Here is a 27,724-nt window from a genome sequence, read left to right on the forward strand (position 1 = left end):
CAGCAGCCGCAGCGGCGAGCCCGACACGGCCGCCATGCCGCGGCGGCGTCACGCACTGGCGGCCGCCGAGCGTCGCGTCGGGATCGATGGCCGGAAGCCGCACCTGGTGGCGGCGCCGGCAACTGCGGCGCCACAGCCCGCAGGTGACCGCCGCCCGACGCGCGCCCCGACCGCCGCCGCACGTCGACCGCCGCCGCCCAGCACGACCGAGCCGCACGAGCGCGGAGAGCGCGGTACACAAACGTGCGCGTCGCACTTTCGTGTGTCGGCTTATACGACGTGATCGTTGCCTTTACACGTTTGCATGGCTTCGTCCACGTGCTCGTATGCGCTTGTCGACGTGGTGTACATGTGTTTATGTTCGTCCATACGGACCGCTAAAGCTGGCGGTGCCTCCGGCCGTTGCGCCACCGCCAGGCATGACGGCAGACCCGGCGTGGCCATTATCCGTGCTCAGGAAAGCATGGCGCGGCTGGCTGCGCCGCGCCGAGCCGTGCCTCTGCTGTCCGCGCCAGATTGCCCCACGGCCGGCGACGCGTGGCGCCCGGTCACCGGGACACATCCGGGGCACGGGCTGCCCCCGTCGCCTCCGCGCGCTCGGAGCGTCCGAGCCGGCGGCCAGGCCGCGCAGGCGCGCACTGTGGATTGCGCCACTGCCGCACACTGTACAGCTGGCACCTTCAGTGCACAACTAGACACAGCAGATGTCTTGGTTATATATTTAAAACATCCACCGTGCATAAACATATATATATATATATATATATATATATATATATATATATATAAAAGTGTGCATGATGTATATATATATATATATATATATATATATATATATATACATACATACATATGTTTATGCACGGTGGACGTTGTAAGTACATAACCAAGACATCTACTGTGTCTGGTTGTGCACTGAAGGTGCCAGCTGTACATATATATATATATATATATATATATATATATATATATATATATATATATATATATATACATATATATTCGCATTGTGTGTTGTGTAGATGCCGATAGAGAGGAGACAGATAACGATGCATGGTATCAAACGTGCTGCGCACTCCACAACATATAAACATATACTGGCTTCCGTATCACGGCCATATACAATAAACATATAATGGCTTCCGTCGTTTTTATGTGGCTTTACAGGCCCAACATGGTTCATGGCTCGTACATCATGCACACTTATTTGCGACTAATGGCAGGAAAAAGCCGAAGGCTTTGTCGACCGTCAAGGCGAGTCGTAATGGCACATAAATCATCAATAAACACGAACCCTGCTGACGTACACGGACAGCTCATCCATCAATCCTGAGCCGCCAGACAGAACTGTAAGAAGTCAATAATTCGAGGCCTTGCTAAGACCTTGCCAAACCCTGGGAGTCAAAAATGATGTGACGTCATGAACCGAGTCATCCCTGCTGGGATTACGTTTCCTCAATGCGGATTGCAATACATGGATCGGGGATTATTCAGGGCATACCCACACTGTACCGCTAATGACGACCAGTGACATTCTTGACCACTGGGCACCAACGCAAGATTCGCGTGATGCTGGTATACAGCATCTCGACAGCATGAGGGCCAGGGATCATCGGCATAAAAAGAACCTCCACGTCCTCATGAGAGCGAATGCCTTGCATTTCTGAAGTTTATACAAAGAGCACAACAGGTGAGCCCACGCCACTATGACCACAGCCGACCTGGAGGAGCTGAACTGGAGCGGCCATATACCGTGACCCGGCGTCGGGCACCGCAGGCCCCACGGCCATCACACTCCAGTGAAACTCCCTTTCGTTTCCGGCGCCCGGTGCCGGCAGTCACGACAGCTGGCCCCATCCGGCACCATCTCAGCGGCGCCCGGGACGTCCCAGCACGCTCCTCTCGGCTGCGCCGTACCGTGCCGTGCCGTGCCGTGCCGTGCCGTGCCGTGCCGTGCCGTGTTGCGGCAGACGTGACGCGTTCTCAGCCTGCGGAGCCGAGGCACATGGGGTTCCAGACGACCGAGAACGCTGCCGAGCCACCGCCCGGCCTGTGGCAGCAGCTCCAGGTGAGACGAGCAGCCCCCCGGCCTATGGTAGCAGCTCCAGGTGAGACGAGCAGCCACCCGGCCTATGGTAGCAGTTCCAGGTGAGACGAGCAGCCACCCGGCCTGGGGCAGCAGCTCCAGGTAAGACGAGCAGCCACCCGGCCTATGGCAGCAGCTACAGGTGAGACGAGCGGCCGCCCAGCCTGAAGCAGCAGCTCCCGGTAAGACGAGCCGCCGCCCGGCCTGTGGCAGCAGCTACAGGTAAGACGAGCCGCCGCCCAGCCTGAAGTAGCAGTTCCAGGTAAGACGAGCAGCCACCCGGCCTATGGCAGCAGCTCCAGGTAAGACGAGCCGCCGCCCAGCCTGAAGCAGCAGCTCCAGGTAAGACGAGCAGCCACCCGGCCTGTGGCAGCAGCTCCAGGTAAGACGAGCCGCCGCCCAGCCTGTGGCAGCAGCTCCAGGTAAGACGAGCGTGATACTGCGCCCGGGACCCTGTGCGTCACATGGCGGCACGGACCACGGTGTGCGACGCGTTGGGTCAGGCCTCTCGGCGTTCGTCGCACACCAGGTCTCTGTCTACGACCGGCCTGGCCAGGCCTTCCGTGTACGACACGGAGGCCAGACCCGGCGTGGGTCAGGTATTTGTGTACGACGCGGTGAAGCCGGCCTCTGTGAGTGACCAGGGCTCGGCGAGCCAGCCCTTTGTGTACCTCGTGGCCGGCCATGACTGTGTGTGCGACATAGACGCCAGGCCCATGTGCGACACACAGATGCTCATTGCTGTATGTGCGGCACGCTGACCCAGACCTTTCCACGCGTCCGAAGCCTCGGTGCGACACGGTTGATCAGTCGTGTCATTCTGCCGATCACGACTGTACACTATCCGCCCGGTGCTCGCGACAGCCCCGTTTCTGCTTGTCTTAAATGGCAACCCACTGTCTTAAATGGCAGCAGCTCCAGGTAAGACGAGCAGCCACCCGGCCTATGGCAGCAGCTACAGGTGAGACGAGCGGCCGCCCAGCCTGAAGCAGCAGCTCCAGGTAAGACGAGCCGCCGCCCGGCCCGTGGCAGCAGCTACAGGTAAGACGATACAGGTTTTTTTGCTTGCTTGTGTCTTCTGTAATCCCATCGCGACGTCTCTCACCCTGATATTCCAACACCGCATGTCCATCGCCCACTATCCATCCATCCATTCGCGCGGAGTGATCCGTCTTCCATCATTCCGCTGCGGCAGTCTCGCACCTGTACTCAATCCATCACGTCTCCACGACAGTCATGTCTCTGGAGACAGCGTCGTGGCGCCCAGTGTCTCCTGCCCATCGCGACCGACCTCCTCTCGTCTCTCGGACACGAAACTCGTGCCTGATTCCCCTCCGTAGGACAAATCGCTTCCCACTCCGACTGGCGGGGGCGTCAGGTGGACTACGACTCGGCTAAGAGCACACAACACAGTCATGAATGAACACCGGTCCGACTAAAGATGTGCTTGATTCGTGAATAGATTTGGATGGAATCAATTCAGGTGATCACAGAGTAGGGCGTACGCCTATGTACGAACGACATAAAGCCCACACTAAGCATTTATTTCAGTGGCAAAGCTGAAAAAGCCAGTGTCTCATTTGTTCCAGATGAACGCCTGTCGGGACAAGAAATGAGTTGATCTAAAGACTTCCGTTTGCGTCAGCTAATCGATGACTCCAACCAATGCGCTAACTCATTGTCGACTTTGTTTTGCACACATTATCAAAAGAAATGGTATCCACCTTGTCTCACCGGAGAACAAAGAAATCACGAAAACGGCAAAGACAGCGCGCAGCAAGTGCAGGTGGGCCCAAAGTTTAAATACGGAAGCTTCTTCTGTTAACACATGCTTATGACGACTTTGTGTATGTCTGTTCTCCGCGACAGGCGCGTCTTAAAAGGCCCCCACTGTCCCGTGTCTGTGTCTGCAACATAGCAGTCACGTGCGTGCACGCATAACTATCGGCAGCATTGCTTGCAATGCTGCCCGTACACACAGAACGTGACCTTCAAACTGCTCATTTATTTGCCAGTCGTGGCCGTGTGCCTTTGAGTCAGGGACATAGTTTCCGTCCCAATATGGCGCTCCAAATTCTCTCCCCTTCCCTCACTTCGAGGGAAAGGAGGGTCGAATCCGGGGAGAAAGCTGTAGTTGGGCTTTTTAAGAGAACGTTTAGCCATTACTCCATGCCTGCTCCCGCCCCCTGCCCTCAACCTGAGTCGTGAACCTTCACCTCTGCTTTGAGTATCTCATGCTGACCTCTTTTAACATCTTCAGCATGGCTGGCCACCGTTATTTACGTATTACAGCGATACCGTGTCCGTGAACTCTCACGATGGTTGGTTTCGGGACACCCTTTTTGACAACCATGCGCATGTAAGCTTATCGTCGTAAAAGTTTCGTTTCTGGATTTTCCATTATGGCAGCTTCCTGCCGGTCTAGCCCACCACGACATCCACGCCCGGCCATCCTGGTCAGCCTTATCCGGCATCATGCATAGACATACACGTGTAGTGAGCTACGGCGAGGCATGCCCTGATATAGAGAGCAGCACTCGATGACCCCGGTCAGTGACACGCCCGCCGTGCTCGTCTGTGCGTGCAGTCGACCCTGACGGCGTTCGCGGCCGGCGGGCTGCGGCCGGCCCGCAGGGTCGCCGGCCGCCTGGCGGTCGGCGCCGGCGGCTCGGGTCGGACCGAGGGCGCCGCGAACGGCGGTCCCAGTCGGCACACAGATCCGCCACAGACAGGTCCGCCGCCGGCTCCCCCTCCCCAGACCCGACACTACCTCCGGCCACTCGAGCCGATCAGTCTCCTCCGTCCAGCACGCCCCGGGATCCGCACCTTCGCCCCAGCCGCTCAGCAGCGTGCGACCGCCCTTCAGACAACCGACGAACAGCCCCCCCCCCCCCCACACACACATACGCACACAGCAGACGACACATCCCTCCGTCAGCCAGCAGACAGCACTCGCCCTGCAGCTCCAGACAGCCCGGTGCAGCAGACTCAGCGTTGACGGCGCCGTGCCCGTGCGCAGACGATGGCCCGTTCTCGTGGCGGCATGTTCCTGCTTGGCTGGACTGGCGGCGTCCTCCTGGTCATGGTCCTCTACGCGGCTCTGCACCCCTCCAAGGTAAGCAGCTCACCACGGCAGGGTCCCACACCTCTCCAGAGGAGGAGTTCGCCACGGCACTGCCCCCGGCCCCTTCCCCGGGAGGGGGACAGTAATGGGGGCACGGTGCTCCTTGGTGAACGAGCAGTGGGCAGCGCACATCTGTAGGGAAGGGGGTGGTCGCGGTTCAAGCCTGCACGCATCCCAGTCGCATGTCAATCGTAACGCTTAGGTGAACCTTGCCAGCACAAGAAATGATGTGAACCAGCGCTACGTTTTGTACCATGAATATGCAAAAGCATGTGAATGTGTAAAGCATGCACGCAAGGGTTGAGTCGTTCCATGTTGATGATAATCTGGGTCGCGCTCCAATAGCGGCGAAATGGCCAAGGTGAGAACGTTAATGCGGTGGTGTTGCAATGAGCCTGCTGCATGTATCGTAGCATTGTTTTTTACACCCTCAAGAGCAGGTAGAATAGTCCGTCGGAGCACTTTGCTTATGATTGATGTTATCGCCTACAGACCCCTCGGCCAGTAATTTCTCCTCCCATGATTGGGCCTTACTTGGTCATGAGGAGATCACAGGCGCTTGGCTTATTGTTATTAATGCATCGCAGCCTTGAAAGTTTCCAACATTTTCGAGCCTCGAGCTTTCGATCTTGCGATTTATAGACTGCACTCTTACTATCAAGCTATGGAGAAGGGCTGTCGGGAGCGGCTGGAGCCGTCCTTCGTTACGCCATCGGGGAAGACTGGTCGGGCTTGTTCTCCACGATAGTCTTGCGGTCAGAACATTAGTCTGCGAATTGTAAGGTGATTGCATCGAAATGGCCCAAAACTTTTCAGGCTGTAGTAAATAAGGCACTAAACGACGACCGTCCGCTGGGTCTTCTCAGGGGCAACCAACTTCTCCCAACGGCCGCATAAATCACTGGCCGAAACGTTGCGTAGGCAGTGACGCTAGCAAATGAACGTCTCTTCTTTCTCTTTGCGCTGATATATCGTCCAGAATATTCTTTTTTTGTTGAAATTTTGGTGGTTGTTCTGTCCTGTCCCTGGCCCTGATACGCTCAGAATCAGACTCGTGGATATACTCGGGAAACTGAAGAAGGTCACTGACTTAAACACTTAATAGATGAGTATTTTTGTTTGGGAAGAGCACATAGGTCTCACCATTGGCGTGGAAAGGGACGAAGCGTGGGCCGTATTTTGATAACACTTGGGGGAACCTGTGACGGTAGGAGTCCTCAAGTATTGAATTGCGTACCGAATTTATGGACGGCCCCTTCACTCGGTTTTATTGTGTCCTTTCACTGAACTCAATCTACAAAAAAAGCAGCAGAAACATTCCCGGTGTTCTCGGCGAGCCCAAGCTCTTTCATAGACCGTGTGAGGGGAATCTCTGATTCGCTGCCGACGGACGTGACATTTAAAATAAATAAGGGTGAATGAGATTTGCTGGCAAGAGGTGGCCTACCCCGTTGGATTATGCTGCACGTATGCTATATCCTTTGCCTAATGCATATGTCCGTGAATATAAATGCGCCCATGGACTGGGATACATTTGGCATGTGCGGAGTTGTGACCTTGCGTTGGTTTAGAAACGTCGCAAATGGCAAATGTAGGACGCTTCAAAACTGTTTGAGCCATAGAAAACCGCAGCAAAAGTCACCATTATATGGAATAAACAAGAAGCTATGTGTATATCCAGCCTAGCAACAGCTTACTGGAACGCCAGCATAGCTCGTCCCATACAATAAAGACTACAGCTTCAAAACGCGGAGAATGTTTTGTGCATTGTACGTTCATGAGATACCAGAAATGAAAAGGTCCAGGGCTAGTCATTCCACAACAGTTCAAAATTAGTGATCACCATGGCTACGGTTGTCTGCACGGTTGGTGGGCGTATTTCCAACAGCCGCCCTTCGACCTCGCGCCCCTATGAGAACGTTGTCACCGACATTCACTCGCATCGCATCATCCAACTGCAGAAGCCGCGAGCCTCTAATGTACCAGCATTGCTTTCACTTTCTGCAGAACCTCTTGCCTCCTGGACTGAAAGCGCAATACGGAACTCGGTGTCGTCAAGTGGTCGTAAAATCGGCACGCCTCCGGTGCACGGCACGAGCTGGCTGCTGTTGACGAGTGCTGACGTTGACGTTGATTGACGACAACAATCGTCATGGTTTGAGCAAAGGTGCGGCAGTTTATATACTCTTCCGTGGAAAGCTCGGAATTAACACGCTCAGCAAAATTGGCCTTAATCTGTCAGCAAGTTGGTAGGTGGGGCTACACATGATGATGATGCTCTAGACCTTTCTCTGGGAAATAATATCAATGCTATCTTCTATGGACCTGATTTGCGTAACGCTGCGGAAGTCTATCTTTTGACCTTTCCTGGGAGAAAACATAAACAGCCTTGGTTGAATTGCGAGTTAGACGCTACAGCCGTTGTTGGCGTCAAATCCCGCACAGATGAAAGTAAATGGCATTCATATTGGGCAAGCGTGGTACCCCGTTGCAGGCTTGTTTACAAGATACAGGCTGCACGGCGAATGTCGGCCAGCGTCTGTCGTTAGTCAGAGCTTGGCAGCGAGCGTCGTTAGTCGGATCTCGGCCAGCGCGCGCCGTCAGCCAGATCTTGGCCAGCGGGAGCTTTCAGCCAGATCTTGGCCAACGTGTGCCGTCAGTCAGATCACAGCCAGCGTGTGCCGTCAGTCAGATCACGGCCAGCCTGTGCCGTCAGTCAGATCTCGGCCAGCGTGTGCCGTCAATCAGATCTCGGCCAGCGTGCGCCGTCAGCCAAATCTTGGCCAGCGTGCGCCGTCAGCCAGATCTCGGCCAGCGTGCGCCGTCAGTCAGATCACGGCCAGCGTGTGCCGTCAGTCAGATCACGGCCAGCGTGTGCCGTCAGTCAGATCACGGCCAGCGTGCGCCGTCAGCCAGATCTCGGCCAGCGTGTGCCGTCAGTCAGATCACGGCCAGCGTGTGCCGTCAGTCAGATCTCGGCCAGCGTGTGCCGTCAGCCAGATCTCGGCCAACGTGCGCCGTCAGCCAGATCTCGGCCAGCGTGCGCCGTCAGTCAGACCTGGGTACGTGTCCGCCGCTGGCCGCTGTTGCCACAGGCAGCACACCCGACAGCGGGAGTCATGCTGCTCGCCGCTCGGGCCGGTCAGGCTCACCGCCGCCGGTCGCGGCGGGGCCCGCCGAGCCGCGCGCCGCCGGAAAGACGAGGTCACCAACCGGCCTCGCGAGAGACGAGGTCACGCTGGCGCGCGCACGCCCACGCCCCTCTCTCACGATCTGAGGGCACAGTCGGACACGCCTTTGGCCATTCCTTAAACAATGGTCCCCGTTGGATCCCGGTGTGGGCAGTCGGGCAGGGCCGAGAGACCCTCTCGGGAAATGGGGTATGGGACCGTTAGTTGATGGGTCTGTGAATGTAGGCCGCTGGCCGGTGGTCGTAGGAGGAGGGCGGACCATCCAGCAGGTCTGTTCACGTGTCATTTCGAACTATGCCCGTCTGGCTAGGCGTGTTGCTGGCGCGTAAAACATTTAGAAACAATTGGTAGCGTCCTATGCTTACAGCTATATGATGTCAGACAGCGGATGGCTAAAATAAAAGCAGTGCTGAATATCTGGAAATGAAAACACAGGCCGTGCATTCCTTAACAAAACAGGAATTAAAAGTCGCACTTATCATCACTGTTGCACGCATCCCACCTGTTTCAGCAACTCAAATTCCTTCTAGTAATTTGCATCCGAGGTGGAAAAATTCCAACTATGTGCAGCCTTGTCAACGAAACAGCGAATCGGATGCTATCAATCCAATGAGACTTCCCGTAGAGCATAAAAAGTGCCACCAGTACATGCAACTCAATCACAGCAAAATAATTGGACCGACTTTTAGCATTGCATAGCCTTTCCGTAGCCCTATTTGCACCGTCGCTGGCTATCGTTGTATCAATCGTCGCGAACACCGCTGATCCTCCCTCACCCGTTGCGCCTGAGGTCTGCCGCCCAGCTGGGTGCTGGGCCCGGCCGGGCCGGGGAGGTCGGCCCTGCGCGCCGCCACCGCCGCCGCCCCGCCCGCGGCCGGCGGTTCCGCCCCGGGAGGCCACGCGTCCGAGATACAGCGGCCGCCACCGGTGCACTGACCTGGATTCTGACCCATCAAGGCGGCCCGGCGGCGAACTTGACCCCGATCGCAGCCCGGTCGGCTGACCTCCCGGGCGGCGGCGTCACTCGGTCGGGCCGGGGCGGGCCGGGCCGGGCCGGGCCGGGCCGCAGCCGCAGCCGCGGCCGCGCTCCATCGCGTGACGCGCGGCGGCCAGCGCCCTGCGGCCTCCGTCGCTGTGTCGGCCGGCCGGCTGCCCGTCTCCACTCCGGCAGAGTGGCGTGTGAGGACGGCGTGCAGGCCTGTACCTGGCGGGAGGTCGCTTTCCTCATGGAACTGCCGTCTGTCGGCCGCCAGGTGCCCCGTCACATGCCCGAGACCCGCCACGGACGCCTCATTTGGAACCCGTCTGTTGTTGTGGCATGCCGGGCCAGGCCATATGGATTCGTGGCATTTTTGTTAGTTTACGTGATCGTCGCTGAAACAGAAAGCATATGTCCTTGTAATTTGTCAGAGCGCGGCAATGGAAAGGTGTCTTTGGTAACCGTTCGTTACGTGGCTTTGGACAGCTATGACCTTGGTACCTCCACATCCATCGGCTAGTGAATTAGGTTTGCTAAATAACATGTTAAATAGGGGCGACTATACGAGTGGCGAAGAAAAATTCATGCCATGGCCGATGCTTTACTCAATTACACTTATCGAGTCGTGCCCATGGCCGTTTCGATCAGCAAACAGCGGCGTTAGTGACGTCAGTACAGGGAATAATTCGTGCCGCACCCGGTTGGGCCGTGTTTCCACTACATCCGCTTTCGTTCATACAGGCGCGTTTTCGTCTGGTTAGCAACGAATAGGAAACAGGTGTAATGGAGCCAAGGAACAAAAGCACCGAAGGTTCGGTACTTTTTCCGGGCAGTTGTTTCCACACCATCTACAAGAACAATACCGCGGAAGAGATACCGCCGATAAGCGCGGATGCAGCGAGGCCACCTATAAATGCGAGCCGTCCAGTCCTCAACCGTGTCTCCATTGTTGTCTCACTGGACCGTGGAACGAAACACGTCGATGCATCCATACAGCAGCTATCGTGTTGCTCACGTAACATTCCTAGGTGAGCAATCGTATAGTCGCCTCTTTCACGACACCGGCAAATGCTCCAGTGAGGTTACGTGCCAGGAGCAAATTGTTATTATTGGGGGGTTTAAGTATAGCTGTGAGTGCACCATGGGTAGAGAGCAAACATGGCATCATTGTATACATGGGTTCATTTCTCGACAACGACGTGCATCTGAAAAAACGAGGGAAGGGAGACCTTACAAAGCTTTGCCCTCTTCCTTTCTTTGGGTTAGTTGTTCTCAGCTTCGTTAAAGGGATTTGGTACCTCCACAACCACCGGCTAGTGAATTACGTTTGTCAGATAAGCTGCTCAATAGGAGCGACTATACGAATGGCGAAGAAAAATTTATGCCACGGCCGATGCTTTACAACCACCCGGAAAATGTATTGCCTTCGGTACTTTTGTTCCTTGGCTCCTCACTGCTTTTTTTGGAATAAGCACCACACACTGATGCTAAGGATATTTTTTGTTTGACCTTAACAAGTCCCAACTGTCCGAAATATGGCACTTGGGCGCTTCGCCTTTCGTAGGAGAAATGCTATGGGGTAAAACGCTGCCGACCATTTTGGCGCTTAGTGAGCCACCAGGTGGTGCTCTCCCCCGTCCCGTAGGACCAGTGTTAGGGCCAAAACTTTGCCGAATTATTGCGATGTAAAGAGAACGCTCCTAGCAAAAGCGATGGTGCAAAGCGAATGGGAAGGATATGCCCCACTCAACGACGATTTATCGATAGGCCGATGCATCCGGACCCAGAAAGCCAGATCCAAATCCAGACATTTCTCCACTACAGTGGAGTTGCTCGTTTTTGTGACTCTGAACAAACTAAAGGCCCACCCTTTCATACCAGCGCGGCTGACCAAGACTTCGTTGACGCCCGCTGTTCATAGCACTGTTGAAGACCTCTCGACAGATCTATCGAGTGCTGCTATCGAAACGACGCACCTGACCCCACGCAAAGTGCTCGGTCAGACACGCTCGACCGACCAGCGGTGTCCGCCAAGCCGCCTGCTTCTCCCGCGACACACAATCGGCCGACTAGCCATCGACCCTCTGGTGTCCAGGCACTCGAAACCATCGCCGCACGGGCACACAAACCGCCAGTGGGAGGTGCGCCAGCCTGTCCGGACGTCGGCCGTAGTGTTGCCGTGCGCTCGCGCCGTCGGCGCGTGACCATGCCGCGTGCGGTTCAATACCCCCTGAGACGGTCAGCTGGCGGACGCAGAAGCGCCCCAGGCGCCGCGCGACACGGCCCGGTGGCTGAACTCAGGTTCGGTGACTCGGAGGTACCTGGCGGCCGATCTGCGGCGTGGATGACGTCAGCTGATGCGGCCATGCCCGCCGTCTGTCCGGCGCCCGCGCCGCTTTTGTGCTGCGGCTGGTCCTTTAGCACCGGCCCCGAGTATAGGTGTCCGCCTAAGCCAAAGCACTGGTATCTGCACGGAGACCGTGGTGCCAGTCAAGCAGTCAGTTCAGGAGAGACTGGGAACCTTGACCTGTAGCTGCAAAACATAATTCTTGGCGTAAATTAGCTTACGTCCGCAGCTGAACAGCAGCAGAAGTTGACAACAGTCCCGTTACTCAATGCAAACCGGTCGATACACAAAAGGAGGCTGGTAAGCGGCAGCTGAATGCAAACAGGATTTGCAGCGAGTTTGCAACGCAGATTTTCTGTCCTGTCTTCTTTCGTCCCCTTTGTAACAGTGGGCCAATCTCTAGAATTAATGCACCGGCGCAGGTGCAATCAGCAAACCACGGTCATCGGAGAAATTCGAACATTGGAGCTTTCCGATGTCAGGAGTTGAGTAAAACTATTTATCGTAAGTGCGGGCCTTGGCTTAGCTGTAACGTTGATCGAGTGAAGACTACTTTGCTGTTTCGATGTCGGGCATATTCCAGTTGCGCATTGTCTTCAAGTTCCACCTTTGGCACTGTTTTCAGCTCTAAACTACATGCATACGGCGATTAGTTGAGACTTCTATGGTTTGCTTTCAACTGCTTCAAATGTTGCGGGTTTGGATGAGACAAAATGTCCACTGCAATCCTTCATGTGTTTCAATTTTCGCTTCAATGTAGTACTTCGGTTCAGACAGTGAAGATCTGGGCGGCTAGAGGGTATCCGAGATCACGAAGGGCGATGACATCCGAGATTGGTGGCGACCACAGACAGGCGCGCTCGGACCCCGGGGATAAACATGTCCCGAGACGGTCAGGTAGATATCCCAAGCAAGGTGGGTACGATGACTGTCAACTGACCGCAGCGGTGATCATTAGCCAGTACTGGAGCTTAACTGACGTACTTACAATCTAACGCGTCCACAATATGGCTATAATCAACTTGTTGTCAACAGTCTTTATTGCTCGCACACAGTGGCTGTTATTCGCCAGCCTTGATTTCGCGAAAAGCACAAGTGCAAATGGCACGAATGTACGCAAACCAAGCGAATTCGTTAAAAGACATTGCTTGAACTCCTAGCGCAGGCCATGGGGCGGTTGGGACAAGCAATGTGTTTTCAGGAATCCTAGTGTCTCGGGGATGAGAATTAAATGTTTAAAAATAACGCGGGTATGGAAACATATCAGGACCAATGTGGCAACGGACGTAACAATAGGCCAACCATGCGTGTTTAGGCCCTGAGGGAAGTTTGAAGCCTGAGACAATTATGAGCCTCGAAATGTCTGCCGGGTGCCTGGCTGATAAGGCCAAGGGCGCCGGTACGAAAGGCTAACGAGGGCATCTGATTATTTCGAGGCCTCTGGACCGCCGCGGGGCTTTACGCATGATCTGCGCCACCAATGGGGTCGACCGAGTCCGAATTCCAGTGACTTTTGATCAGCTGAGACCGTGGGCGGCGGCGCACAATTTTGGTTGAGGGGACGGGGATCAGGTGTCTCCACAACCGCCATGATTTTTAGCTGGCTGTGCGAATATACGTGTCTTTATACTGGTGAGATGTTCTGTATTGATAGGCGTGCTACCACATAAGGCGATCATACGTCTTCATCGGCGGGTGCACATCCGGCTACGATGGAAAACAAGAAGGAAAGATCATTAAAATGATTCCAAGAGCTCAACCTAGTTGCTAGCATTATCGCCATGAAGCGTGATTACCCAGATTCAAGCGATGGAGTCATATGAAGTAAGATAATCTGTGAAATCGGGTTTCAGTGATGAATAGGCTCGAGCATCGCTGGATTTGAATCGGTGGTAGGTATATAAGTTTCAGAGGGGTTCCTGTCTGGGATGGTAGGTCCAGTAGGTCCAAACACACACTTAAAAAATTGATCGACATCAGCTTCCTTTATGTAACCTACTGTCGTTAACTGGCAACTTCAATTGGTCATGCATGTCAGTTTACCTATATGTGGTCCGTCTGAATCTTCGAAAGGAAAAATATCGAGTATTTTCTGGCGCTCGCCCCGCGGGCTCCTATGTTCTCGACTAGCCGCTTACGCAACATAAGGCGATGCGTGGCTATGATTAAAAAGGCCTAAATCGTACAGGGAATATGATATATGAACACGCAAATGTAAATCCTAGATATATATATATATATATATATATATATATATATATATATATATATATATATATATATGGCCTCGCAGGTAGGGTATTTGCAAAGAAGCATTTATATTCACATTTATGAGATTTGGTACGTTTCTGCATCGTTTCATCTTAAAGCGCACCAGCTTTTTGCTGAAAAACAGTGCAACAAATCACTGGTTTAAATCATTACAAACGCATACAGATGTCAGCTCAATTAATTGTTTGCAAATTATTCATATATGATTATTTCAAGGTACAGACAGAGCATAAATAGAGCATATAGAACAGATAGATATAGGACAGATAGATAGAACATTATAATAGAACAGATAGAGAATAAAACAAAGGGTGGACTTTCTCGTAATTGCGAATGGTTGACCCAGCGCAAAATTTGGGGATGGATGGATGGTCATGATCCCCGAAAAGAGGTCATCTCCGAAGAACATCCGTTAAAAGCGCGTGGAGGGAAAGTCGAAGTGCAGAGCACACTGTCGAATAGGTACGCAGTCCTAGCCCGTGCGGGCGCGAGCTACTGCCGCTCGGCATGTCAGCCTGCGTGTCGCACGTAGCCGGCCCGTCAATCAGACCAGCGGAAGAAAACAAATGACGTCATGATCTGGTCTTAGTTTCACAGAGCAAAATTATTGTATTTTAGCTTGTGACGTACTAGCATACGCGCCGAAACTGAATCTATATTTCACTTGATCTTTCGGCTCTAAAGCCGATGATAACTATGATGTGTCGATGGCCTATGATGTTTGCGTTCCGTTGTTTTTTAGAACGATGTGAATCGAAAGTGCGTCGGTTCGTTTTTTTTTATAAAGTCAGACGCTGACCAGCCGTATCGGTGCTCCACTATCGGTGCTGACTCACAGCCGTGGACGCGCTCAGTTGACGTGCTGAGTACGCCCTTGCTGTTCGAGACGTCAATAGTCAGCCAAAGCGACCGTGCTGATGAAAGCTGTCCGGAGCAGAGGAGTGGGCTGAGATAACACACGCTCCCTGGCAACTGCAGTTTTCTATTGCAGTTTCCGAGTTTCCGATTGCAGCGTTTGCGTGGGCCTACCTATTAAGAGGATTCGCATGCTTTGAGTTTGGTTCGTGACGCCTCCGACGCTGTAAAAGTCGTTAGAGAAGATAAAGGATTTCATATTGGCGGGAAGGCTTAAGTAAGTTATCATTAAAATACCTCCGCGCGATATTTATTCCACGATGATATAATGGCGTGCCATGTTTTTAATCCACTTATTCTTGCATGTCTATCTCGATTTTTAATCGTCAACATTGCTACGTGGATATTTTTACTTGGTAATATTTCATAGGAGCAAGTGCCCCCGGTGCTCCTTACTCTCCTCCCCCTCTAGAAAATATCCCTGAAGAGCTGCGTCAAATAAGAAGGGCATGTCACGTTTTGTGTGAGATGTTGTGATTTTATTAACTTCACCGGAACTCGCGCACAAGCGTTCAACTTTTGCGGGTCTCGGATATTGTGCGGAGGGCGCCCAAGTCTTGAAAGTTACAGCGGACGTGTCCCTACGTCCCTCACGGTATCACCATCCCTGGCCGGGACCAGGAGGGACCGGAACACTATTTTGAGGGCTGGCCCGAAGTGCTCGTCGTGTAGTAAAAGTGCGTGATTTCCCGATGTAGAGAAGCATGATGAGAAAGTCTTACATCTACAAAATTCCTCCTTTTTGCAAATTAGGGAGGCACTACTGCTCCCCTTTGTTCTCCCCGAAAGGGAACCGCATTAGTTCAGAGTCGGCGTTTTTCGAAACCAATATGCTGCATAAAAGAATTTGGAAACAATCCACCCCATATGGTATATTCTCACCGCGGTCATATTGGCGCGCAAAAGACATTTACAATGCACCGGAGCCAATGCTCTGTTTGGGTTCATTCAAAGATATACCCCGGGCACGCGGGAGGGTAGGCGTTAATAGTGTTTACCGGGATTGGTGGGGTTATCACGTAATGCAATGCAACTGAAAACTTACCTGCATCCTGATCCTGCACTCCAATGCGTTACTTGAGAACCAATCTGTGTTGTGCAGCCAGGATAAGTGCCTTTACAGAAAATATTAAGCCCTTCCCCATTTAGTGTGTGTTTCTCTTTGGATCCTTCAGAACTCCTGTCAGTTCATTGGGTCTAAGAATAAATATGGCTTGCATATGAACATTGAGTTGGTGTATGTGGCTTGCAGAGGCATAGATCAATGTAGCTTTGAAATGAATTAACCATTAAGTAGGGCAACCACGAAGTAAAGAGTCATGGGATTCCAGCAATTTTTAGGTATAAATAGCTATATATCTTTAGATGCATGTGTGTGCATGCATTTGTGGCATCCTATAGATGTGCTGAATATGATATATGCATAGCTGCTTATGCATATGCTGAAATATGAAGTTGAGTAAAACATTAACATTGGCAAGTCAGTAAGATAACAGCAATAACATTACCTGCTATCTTCTCAGATGCTGGGTGTACCTGACTCAAGCAGCTTGAGAAAGCCTAGTATGCATTGTGAATGTGTCATAGGTATATTTTGGTAGTTAAAATAGTGTACTTAAATAAACATACTTAAAAATGATATACTTCACTTTCAGTAGTTTGGCTCATGCATTTTTCTGACAGACAGATGATGACTCACTATCAGCTATATAGAATGTACCTGATTGGCTGATAACATGCACCAATTTTACATGGGACCATGACATCATAGGTTAAGTGGAGTTCTGGACATTTAGATCCTAGGAGTGATCTCCCCAAGTACTGTGGTGACTCACATTCTACTTTCACTGGTGTTTTATGCTCTTCTGATGTACATCAGAAAGTGGATGACTCTTGTGTAGTTATGATACAGCATAATTATACTGCAGGTACAATTGTCAATTTGAATCATCTTTATTATTCAGGTCTACATTAAGACTGTGATCAATGAGCTACAGCTGATCCTCTACTAAGCTGTTTTTCTTACAAGGCTGACATTCTTATGCTATCACCATTACTATGTGGTACTTTCCTCCTAGTTAATGCCAGCATGTTAAGTTTTCCAGTGTGAGACCAGCAGTTCAATAATAGCATAACATTTTGCAGTAAAGGTTTAAGGTAGGCATATCTGGGAATAGGAACAATGAAATTGCTAAGATTGTAATGACTTTTGGAATGGATACTATGCACCTGTTTGTAAAACTGTGGATATTTTTCTGATGGTAACATGCACAGTGGCCGGCACTACATACCCATAGAATTTCCATGGTCATGTATCCCTCGACAGCAGAGGCCATGTTGTCAAGGTCCATTTCATAAGTGGTGATGCTTGTCATTTCCAGTCCATGGCAGACCCACATAATAATTGCAAGGCTGGTTACTGAGCCCAAGTGTATGTTCACACTCATTATGTGGTTAGTTTCATTCCATTTTGAAGTCACAGTACCCAGGCTTTCATGTTGTGATCTGCTCCATTTGCTGAGATCTGACATGAGCCACTTAAAAACATAGTAAGCTGGGCAGATCCATGCTTTTCCCATGGCAGCATGTGGCCATCTATCTGTATACCTATTCACACTTACTTACTTACTTACTTACTCACTTACACTTCTGTCATTATGATTTCCTTGCAAGAGAATCTGTCAATCTTTCGTCGCTGCGACGCCGCGTTGTCAAAATCCGGGTGCGGTTTTGACCTGTGTTCTTCAGGATTTGTAACAAGTAGGTCAAGGTGTTAAGGAATGGGAAGGTGAAATAATAATTTTGCATTGTTGCAGGGAAAACTTCACTGATGAGACAACTCATGCACAAATGGTCAACAATATATCCCGCACAACCTTTCAAAAAACGGCACTTGTTTTCGCTGGAAACCGTATGAACCTGTGATCAGTGGCTGCAAAGCCATAAGCTTCCACAAAGCGCGGCGGCCGAACCAAGCCACGCCCCTGAGTTTGAAAAAGTAATGTTCAGTTCATGCAAAACTCGCTCGGTAATGCACTTTAGGTGATGCAGCTATCTAAGTGTGGCATTTTCATCTAAGCAGTACCATTCCACAGGCGCAGTTCTCGTTTCCGCCACGCACGATCATCAAGGGCAACAGCTTATATGAGCGCCTTCTGGCTGCCGGGAAAAAGTCGCCCATCATCATGGCTGGCGTGAATGACGGCGTGGCGTCGTCGGGACGCGTTGAGTCTCGGGCTGGCGCCGCTAGGAGCGCTGCCATCGACCTCACTGTTGGCCAGCTGCCCAGCCTCAGTGTGGACGAGATTACGGTGAAAACCGGAGAAGTCTCGGTTCAGGTGAGTGCTTGTTAACCAATTTTAATGTTTCGTGACTTCCTCTACCCTATGAAATTTGGAGATTTTGTACCAAGTGATGTACATGCAGCAAAGCACTGCGCGTTTAAACAGCAGCGCGGAGAAGAACATCGCGAGCATTGATATCTACCTGATCTGATTGAGTTGTGCGCGTTCTGGGCACGAAACTGTTGCCCATATCTCCTTATCTGTCTGGTAGCAGGATGAGGATTGTCAAGAGAAACGGTTTCGGAGGACCACGGAAGGGCTCATCCGCCAACAAGCGGCCGATCACGGCGCTGGGTCTCACTCTCGCTGCAGCTCCGACCGCACGCCCCCGTCGAGGCCCATGCCGGTGACTGATGGGCCTCGTCTGACCTCTCCCTCCTGCAGGGTGTGGACGTGCACTACGCGGTGGCACTGCCCGAGGCGCCGCCGGCGGACGGCTTGACATTCCTGCTGCTGCACGGCTCCCGCTTCTCGTCGGCCACGTGGCAGGAGATGAAGACGCTGCGCACGCTGGCCGCGCTCGGCTACACGGCCGTGGCCATCGACCTGCCTGGCGCCGGTACGGCGCATGCGCAGGCCCGGTCGGGACGTGCGGTGCCGCTGTGACTGCATTACTCACTGCCATGTCCAGCACAAGTATCCGAAAGGATGTGTCTTGCATTCACTTATTGTTGCCTTGTTGTGTTCGTCGTTGTTGTCCCTTAGTGTCGTTGCTGTGCTGTCTTGTGGTCCCAGCATGTGCTGCCACGTGGCTGAACCGTGCTCACGTCTATACAGGGGTGCGGAAACTCACCGCAAATGTGGAAGAGGGACAGAAACGTCTCGCAAATGCGTCTCGATCACACAATGCGATAATATCATTGTTTAATCATTCTCCATAATGTGAGGGCAACCGCGCCAGATCCTGTGTGGTAGTGCCGGCCATGGCGGATTGCGAGGTGTTTCACCACTCGCCCATCCACCCCGATCCCACCCGTCCGGACGAGCCTCACGCTGTGCACTCTGCAGTGCGTGAGTCGTTGCTGCGTGTGTCCGCCGCCTCACCGCTGCCCTCCATATCACGCGCCGCCGCGTGTCACGCTGCCCTTCTCGCCGTCAGGCTTCTCCAAATCGCGGTCGCGCGGCAGCCTGCCGGCCGACGCCAGCCGCGCCGGCTTCCTGGCGGCCGTGCGCAGCGCGCTGGGCCTGAGCGGGCGCACGGTGCTCGTGTCGCCCTCGCTCTCGGGCGAGTTCTCGCTGCCGCTGCTGGCCGAGCAGCCCGGCTGGCTGGCCGGCTTCGTGCCCGTGGCGCCGGTCGGCACCGAGAAGCTTTCAGCTGAGCAGCTGCGCGCCATCCGGGTACGCGGCGGACCGTCTGCGGGTCGGCCGTCACCCGCCGGCCGCGACGGTGGCGCCGTCGTGCGGCCGCGGCGGGCGCCGTCGTCGTCATAAGGGCTTTATGACGCTCTCAGCTGCTGAGACTGTATGGCGTCGCCTGTCTCTCACCGTGGCAGGAAGGGGGGGGGGGGGGGCGGGGGCACTGCGGTGAATCGAATCCCTGGTTTCCCAGACACGCAATGGTGAACGCAGACGCGTTAACCACTACACTGTTTCCACCCCCACGGTTGGCACCCGTAGTGGCTGTTGGGGTGGGACCTTTGGAATGGGTGGTGGAGCCTTATCGTCGTGTGGCCTGGACGACAGCTCGATTTCCAAGTGCATCGTGGTGCAATACTCCGTCAGTTGGGACGGAAACCGGCGAGTGGGTATTTTTACTTCCGGTACTGTAATCTGTCTGGGTCGGGTGTGCACCATGACTCCATAAGTTCCAGTGCCTGTTGTGGTTGTCTAACTGTCAAAGTAATCATTCACATTTGAAGATATTGTGGCAGGCATGAGATGAGACAGAACAAGCTCACTTGTGACTATTGGTACGCCTTTCACTGCAAAAGACCGTTCTAGATAAAGCAATGTTACTAGTCAGTTAATATGACCCTCGAAACGTCATCGTTTGATTAAGCCATGGCACAATTTTGTGGCGTCAGAGTCGCTGTCAGACTAGCCCTGTCAGAATTGCGAATTTTGGCGTTGGCTGACCTACTTATAGTACTTTAATTCGCCGCAAGGTGTTTCGTGAATTATGAGCAAAAAACGACCATCGTGATGTACGCGTGTTTTGGCCCTTTCTCGTGGTGTTCTTTTATATTTTTCCGTGATAGCGTGTTTTTTACTTGCATTTGCATTCTTCTGTCGGGCGCTTTTCTTAAGCTATTCGATTCCCAGTCTCATGTCTGTTACGATTAGTAGATCTGCCCAAAAGTCTGTGTTATGCACACAAGTCACAAAACGCTTTTCGAGATTTGCATTTAACGGGTTAGGCTTGTTGAAAGCTAACTGGTGTCCGTTGATGCGACAATGCGTGCTGCCGCAATTCAGGCACGGAAAGATCATTGGCCTTGCGTTTGTTGACCTTGAACACAATATGGCCTTCGAGGAGGCGGAATTCTTGTGACGTTTTTTCGACGTCATGCATCTCTGGGTGCTTTTAAACTAGGTGTCGCGAAAAATATGTACAAGTTCGCATGCGCCTAGCTTAGAAACGAGAGGATTTGAAGCGTTAAAAAGAGCATGGCTGTGAACTGCATGGAAGGATTTGAGAAAATGTCTGTCTCATTTCAAACCCCATACAAAAGTGGAACGATCCTTATCACTACACCTGCAAAAGTTGCTCGCCAAACTGCTGAGAAAAAAATCGTTTGCGTTAACAGATGTGTGGGCATTCGATTAGCTTGCAAAAAATCGGCCTTTAGCCATAGCCCTCACGCACGGTGGCTGCAACGTGTCGGTGCGTGCCATTCGTCGTCGAGTCACTGACCGTCCGTGTGTGTCGATGTCGGCTATGCCCGGGTAGGGTCCGCTGCCGCGTGCGGTCCGCCAGCCGCCTGACGCCGCCGCATGTAACCCGCCGGCCGCCTGACGCCACCCCGTGCCGGCAGGTGCCGACCGCCATCGTGTACGGCTCAGAAGACCGCGGCCTGGGCGCCGCGTCGCAGCGCGCGCTCTCGGCCATCCCGACGTCGACGGTGGCGGTGATCCCTGGCGGCGGGCACCCGGCGTACCTGCACGACCCGGCGCTCTGGCACCGCGTGCTGCACAACTTCGCCCAGAGCCTGGCGCAGCTGGCCGCCCAGGCGTGAGGGCGCTCGGCCGCGCTGGTCACGCGGCCGGCGGTCGCGGCGTGCGCTGTGGCGATTGGTGGAGCTCTCGGCGTGGTCGGCATCGCGCCTGGCGCCCGGCGCCCGGGGGTGATGCGCAACCTGGTTTTCCCGGCGCCTGGCCCGGTCGCGGTGTTTTATGAGGGGTAGTGATTTTGATGACCGGCGTGCCTCGGCGATGGCTCTATTTTAGTGATGCTTGTGTGGGGCGCGTGGCTTTGTTACGAGTGTGTTTGCGTGTGACTGACCTGATAGGTGACCTTACGATTCCCTAAGTCACCCTGCTCACGTGTCTTTGGTTTTTAGACGCGTTTTGCAGTGAGGCTGAGTGAATGATCATCATTTCATGTTCTCTCGCTTTGAGGGATAAGTTCATTCTGTTGGATGCGCCTGATTTTGTTGATGGTTTGTATCCTTTGTAATTTGCATGACTTGGTATAGACGATTAATTTATGATACAATCTTAGCTATAAAGTGGGAACTGTGACATTCGCCTGATGCTGCATGGTTTGCACATCACCCATTCCAGCTGGTTTAAGTGACGTCCTCATAGCATGTCCCACATGGTATACGTCTTCAGTACTAGTGTTTGTTCTGCGCTTTCTGTGAACGCGAAGATAACGTGATGCGAAGAAGTCCCGCACGCAGTCTGTTATTACATGAGCATAGGGTGGTGAATGTAGTGTTGATCCGTAGTCGTTCATAAATACGCATCCAATTGGTGATGGTTGTTTGATTTCGTCTTACAGATCAATATTTTTTGAGTATCTGGTCGGAGATTGACATACTATGATCTAAATATTGGGACTTATGTCCCGTGCAATCACATGAACATCAATACTTGCAACACAAGCGATTTAATCCGTCTGAACGCGATCTGGAGATTATGGTTGATGAGGCGGACTGCCTCGCGCGTGATTTATACAAAACGCGCACTGATTAGGTTCGGTGGCGGGGCGCCACCACAGCTCGGTGGTGTTTCAAATAAGCTGCAGGTTCCAGTTGGTTTTTGGAGGGAGGGGGCAGACCTTGGCGGAACGGGAGTCGACACTGTTGTCAGGTGTGGTCACGAGGCATCTGGGAAGGGAAGATATGACCCTTCTTGCCGGTCACGCTGCCTCCAATCTCTTGGACGACTTCATCAGCATCGGGCCGGACCGCGCAAATTTGGGTGAACCGCGCAAGTTTAGGCCTTACTGGAAACTGTCGGAAAGCCGGTTGTATCACAAATTGACCTAAATAAGGTTTCTGGACTTCAAAACTAGCTTCAACAGCTGAAAAAAATCGATTCAGAAAAAAAGTTTCGTAGCGTTTGCTTTCGCTACTTCTTCGCAGTTTTTTTCTGGGTACGTCGGTGAAGTTTGACGAAAGCTGTTGGGAGAAAACAGGGAACAAGGCTAAACCCAAGACGGCATGCTAAACATAGGCCTAATTAGGGTGGCTTCCCTTATGCAATCGCATAAACTAGCTAACGTTAGTCCTCTTTACCGTAGTAAATCCCACTTTCCTAGTCAAGTTTTGTGACGTCAGAGGACGTCATCGGCACGGTGCTGAGTGACAGGGTCTCTGATTGGTTTATGGAGGACGAAACTTGGGCCGTTGACGAATCAAAACCGCTAGAACAAATACATCCCGTCGCCGACTATTGAGTGTCACAAGACTCGGCCATCTCCCGACAGCACCGGCTGGGAAGTGGCTGTGTCGTGCCCCGTGCTGGCTGCCTGTAGGTTGGGTCGTTAAAGACACGTCACATAAAGTATTTCCAAGACCTACAACATGTCGACTGACGAAAGACCAATCTATGGCCCCTTTTTCGGCGTCATGGGAGCTGCTTCAGCCATGGTGTTCAGTGGTAAGGACCGCCGTATGTGAACTTGCCTATTGTTCGTCCCTGCCGTTAGCCTGTGGCCGGAGAAGTGGTGCTTGGATCTTTCCTTTCAGTTGAAGACATTGTGCAGAGTTTGTGGTATAATTGGCCAATGTCTGTGAATTGCTTTGTGTGAATTAGGGAATGTTTGCATGGATTGCAGTCACATTGGATAACAGGGTAAGGTGCCTAGGCAATGTGGATCGTCTGGCTTGGCCAGATGTGGCCCTCAATAAAGCTCTGAAATAGGAATTTGCATTTCCTCAGGCTCACCTTGACTCATCTTGCTTCTTGTTTTGCCATGCCTTAATGTTTGTCCAATCTAATTGAGCAGTCTTCCCTCCCCTGCGGTGTCACCTGATTGATGTTGTAACCTACTAAGCTAGGGATCAGGGTGAACAGTTCTCAGCTGTGTGATTTGACAAGGAGCTTGCACATTTTGAGGAACCAAAGCTGGCACCTAGATGTGAAGGTCTTTGGCTGCTTATTATGATGGCATTCCTCAAGATCATGTTAGAATGGGCATCACAGAAATAATGCTAGTTGGGACAAGCTTAAAATGTTGGGCAGTGATTCTGTTATGTGCTGTATGGCTTAACTGTGATGGGGGTGTGATCTATTGTAAGTTATCCTGAAATGTTGATGTAATTAAGAGTGGAAGGCCCACATATTAGGGACATCATTTTGATATATCAAGCATCTTTCTGACAGCCCTGTCATGCTTTGTGAGCTGGGGGTTAGTGGTATATCATTAGTGCAAAATCTGATGAAGTTTGGTTCCTTGACTGCATAATTAACTGAATAAAGCATAGCAGCATGTCAGGCTGCTGTTCTGGGTCTCTTAACATTCAAGATGAGTGCTGAAATATTTTTTAGCAGTCATTTGGCAGAGCCTGTGGACCATCTGTTCTGAGAGAAGGCCATCTTAAGTTATTCTGTGAAACAATTGAAAAATGATCATTTTTATGGATGGTTCTGAGATAAGACATTGTAATAAGTGATATGCAGACAGGATGTGAAGACCATGATATCTAGCACCATATCAGGGCAGTTCCATTTCAACAGCAAGTGTTGAGACAGCATGAGAGAATATTTCCTGTATCATATAATGCTGAGGGATGCCGCTCTGTGGCAGTTATGATATCTCACAGGCCAGTTGGCATCTAAACAAGAATGGCAAAATGTTAAGAGGCCCCATGACACACACACACACACACATATATATATATATATATATATATATATATATATATATATATATATATATATATATATAACTGTTGTTCATGAGTTCATGTTCAAGTTACAATCACTAGTCATGATCAATGAGGAAAATAGAATATGGTAGACTACACAAGACTGTGGGTGAAGTGAGAACATTGTTTTGGAACTTTGAGCAGCTCCTCTGTTTGTCTCTCCTTTCCTGCAGCAATTGAAAGTGCTAATAGGTTCAGGGATTTTATCCCCTGGACAGGTCTAAAAAGCAAATACAAGAGAAAATGTTGTTATGTGGCATAAAAATGATCCCCTCCCCACACCCTGTGAGGGATGACTGCGCCCCCCGAACTTTGCTCTTGTGTTCTGTCAATGATGTGAAGTCCTGCACACAGCATACAAACCGTGCTAGGTGCCCCTGATTGTCTGAGGGATCCATGACTGTCTGTGCCAGCCCAGTATCAGGTGACAGAGTTTTACGATGTGTGCTGCCAGTCACTGCTGACCCTGATGTGGGTTTTTCGCAGCGATGGGCGCCGCATATGGCACAGCCAAGTCGGGCACCGGCATCGCGGCCATGTCGGTGATGCGGCCCGAGCTCATCATGAAGTCCATCATCCCCGTGGTGATGGCTGGTATCCTCGCCATCTATGGTCTGGTGGTGGCCGTGCTTATCGCTGGTGGCATTACCAAGCCAGCCACCTACGAGCTCTTCTCGTGAGTTCTGCGTCCCGGTACCCGTGCACTGGTTGGCCAACATGTGCTCAAAGGGGCTGTGGACTGTGAGACATTCCGAGAAGGATGGATGACACTGATACACGCAAAATGTCGGAGATTCAGTGAGTCCTCCTTGGGGCATGAAGCATTAATGCCACTTCACTGTGTTCAAGGTCTCAGCGATGTTGTATTATGTTCAAGGTCTCAACAAATGCTGTCCTTTTAGAGTCATTGTTGACACCAGCTCATGAATGTTCGAGCCGTTTAACGTGATGCAGGAGTGTCACGTGGCGCAGCAGTGTCACGTGGCGCAGAAGTGTCCCGTGATGCAGGAGTGTCATGTGGCGCAGGCGTGTCACGTGACGCAGCGCGACTGTGTCCAGTCGGAAGCTGGCTGGCTCCCTTGACACTGCAGATGAGATGACCACGTCCCCTCCACAGCGGGTTCGTGCACTTTGGCGCCGGCCTGTCGGTCGGTCTGAGCGGGCTGGCGGCCGGCTTCGCCATCGGCATCGTGGGCGACGCGGGCGTGCGCGGCACGGCGCAGCAGCCGCGCCTCTTCGTCGGCATGATCCTCATCCTCATTTTCGCCGAGGTGCTCGGCCTGTACGGCCTCATCGTGGCCATCTTCCTCTACATCAAGGCGTAATGGGTGGCCGCGCGACCACCCCGCCCCCGCCTATATTCCATGTGATGCTGCTCTGAAGCGAGCTGCGTCGTCCGCCGCCACATTCCTAGCGGCGGCGCGCCGGACCGGCCGGCACCGAGCACGCCGCCGCAGGTGGAGCACGCGACTGTGGCGTGCGCCAGCCGGCCCCAGCCCGGGCCGCGTGCCGTTTTGATCATTTGTAGGGTGGTGCCAGTGCGAGGGTCAACCGAGCCGGGGTGTGCAGACGTGTGCAGGTGTGCGCGTGAGTGTGGTGCTACATGCTGCACGTCAAATATCATTGTAATTATTGTCCGCGTTAGGGAATTTGCCATTGATCTTTCCATTGGCTGAGCTACCTAGAGCTTTGTCGTACACATGGCGCCTGTAGTATGATGGCCTGCACAGGAAACGAATTGTGAGAAAGTTGAATAATAAATCCTGGAGAATATACCGCCGACCAGCCATACCACCAGTACACGGTGAATTGAAGGTACCGGACAACTTCCCAAAGGAGAAATGCATTAAATGGCATTTAAAATAAGCAGCGCCTCAGTGAAGACGCCTTCAAAAGTCGACGCACACCATGCTGACTTCTTAGATCCAAAATAAGCGATAGTAAAAAGTCAAGGGCTAAGCTATGCACGGGAAATTACGTAAGCTTGTCGCATGCACCAGCAGCTCATGCAAGCCGTGATGGATTAGCTCGCGGGGTCACGTCTACGGAAACCGGGGCTTTCGTGAGACGAAAGTCGTTTGGGCGCCGAGGAAAAATGAGCTTCTGCGCAAATCAGTTTGCCAAGCACAAACCTTTAGGTTTTTGTCATGTGGGAAGTGTGGTGCACTTCGTAAACGAACGAAGGATTTAGACGGTAGTAATAGCCTTATTCCTCCGAGAACAAACCGGAGAATGGAGGTATCGATGCCTTGAGAGTTTGGTATCATGCTTTTAGCGAAACGAAAAGCAGAAGCGGAAATACATCACCCTCCTACATTTTTCTCTGAGGAATAAGGCTGTTGCTACGTCTCACCTCTGTATATAATATTCATCGCGCATGCCCTTAACAGCTTACGGGGCTAAGAAGTAGTAGTAGTAATTGGGGGTTTACGGCGTTTCGACTGCGCGGTCATATAGCGTCCATTGGGAGCAATTAAAATCTTGCATTGCTGAGCGCATCGTGGATCGGGGCCAGAGGCGCGCGGCGCGTGGGTCGCGGAATAAAAGTACACATGTCAGGCCTCCGATCCGGTTGTTTACGAAATCCACATGCTGCGCTGTTTGCAAGGCACGGCACAACGTCCTTTGCTAGCAACATAACCCGCATTGCATAATCGATGGAGCATGTCGCAGGAGGTGCGGAAGGGATGCCGATGCTGATGGACTCGTATGTTGCGTTGTGCCATGAACACTAAGGCTGAGCAAACGCCCGGGTGTCGGTGTCATACGTGCCGGGGGGGGGGGAGGGGTACGGTCTGTCAGTGGCGCGTCCCTGACGGATGAAATCCACCACCTCCCCGTGCCAGTAATGCTCACCCCTCCCAATAATCCTAGAACTGGGAAGTTCTCGGAGAAAGGCCGCTGTGTACGATAGCACCTGGGTGATGACTCCTGGATGACAGATAAAATGACCGAAAGGTCAGGTAGCTTCGGGCCAAACGAAGTAAAAATTGATAAAAATCGTTGGCTAGTTGGAGGGGGACATTTATCGGACTGGAACCTACGGGGAGAATCTGCAAAGGCCTGGACTCATGCGTCTCTGATCGAAAGCGAGAGGCGACGCCCGCCCCCTAACCTTGGCAGGTGTACATGGGCAGAGCCACACACAAA

General features: G+C 52.3%; 2 protein-coding genes and 1 long non-coding RNA gene across 3 annotated transcripts; all 3 read left to right on the plus strand.

Moving 5' to 3' along the window:
- Nucleotides 1-1,856: 1,856 nt before the first annotated feature.
- On the plus strand, nucleotides 1,857-22,037 carry LOC119091622 (protein ABHD14B). Its single transcript, XM_037214429.1, has 7 exons — nucleotides 1,857-2,068; nucleotides 5,106-5,201; nucleotides 18,009-18,251; nucleotides 18,642-18,816; nucleotides 19,357-19,595; nucleotides 21,233-21,427; nucleotides 22,032-22,037. Exons 1-7 carry the CDS (start codon nucleotides 2,006-2,008, stop codon nucleotides 22,035-22,037), a joined length of 1,017 nt encoding a protein of 338 aa, XP_037070324.1. The 5' UTR covers nucleotides 1,857-2,005.
- Nucleotides 19,555-22,174, plus strand: LOC119092743 (uncharacterized). Its single transcript, XR_005093538.1, has 2 exons — nucleotides 19,555-19,595; nucleotides 21,233-22,174. It is a non-coding gene; the product is annotated as an uncharacterized LOC119092743 (long non-coding RNA).
- A 927-nt stretch (nucleotides 22,175-23,101) lies between these two features.
- On the plus strand, nucleotides 23,102-26,349 carry LOC119092637 (V-type proton ATPase 16 kDa proteolipid subunit). Its single transcript, XM_037215600.1, has 3 exons — nucleotides 23,102-23,303; nucleotides 25,061-25,250; nucleotides 25,692-26,349. Exons 1-3 carry the CDS (start codon nucleotides 23,228-23,230, stop codon nucleotides 25,897-25,899), a joined length of 474 nt encoding a protein of 157 aa, XP_037071495.1. The 5' UTR covers nucleotides 23,102-23,227; the 3' UTR covers nucleotides 25,900-26,349.
- Nucleotides 26,350-27,724: the final 1,375 nt, after the last annotated feature.

Source organism: Pollicipes pollicipes, unplaced genomic scaffold (assembly GCF_011947565.3).
Source record: "Pollicipes pollicipes isolate AB1234 unplaced genomic scaffold, Ppol_2.1 Scaffold_3447;HRSCAF=4054_pilon_pilon_pilon, whole genome shotgun sequence".
NCBI classification, from domain to species: domain Eukaryota; kingdom Metazoa; phylum Arthropoda; class Thecostraca; order Pollicipedomorpha; family Pollicipedidae; genus Pollicipes; species Pollicipes pollicipes.

Coding starts and splice junctions, on each gene's coding strand:
- LOC119091622 (XM_037214429.1), top strand. CDS start 2,006: ATGGGGTTCCAGACGACCGAGAACGCTGCCGAGCCACCGCCCGGCCTG. Junction 18,252..18,641: donor CCGGAGAAGTCTCGGTTCAG/GTGAGTGCTTGT, acceptor TCCCTCCTGCAG/GGTGTGGACGTGCACTACGC. Junction 19,596..21,232: donor AGCAGCTGCGCGCCATCCGG/GTACGCGGCGGA, acceptor CCGTGCCGGCAG/GTGCCGACCGCCATCGTGTA.
- LOC119092637 (XM_037215600.1), top strand. CDS start 23,228: ATGTCGACTGACGAAAGACCAATCTATGGCCCCTTTTTCGGCGTCATG. Junction 23,304..25,060: donor TTCAGCCATGGTGTTCAGTG/GTAAGGACCGCC, acceptor GGTTTTTCGCAG/CGATGGGCGCCGCATATGGC. Junction 25,251..25,691: donor GCCACCTACGAGCTCTTCTC/GTGAGTTCTGCG, acceptor TCCCCTCCACAG/CGGGTTCGTGCACTTTGGCG.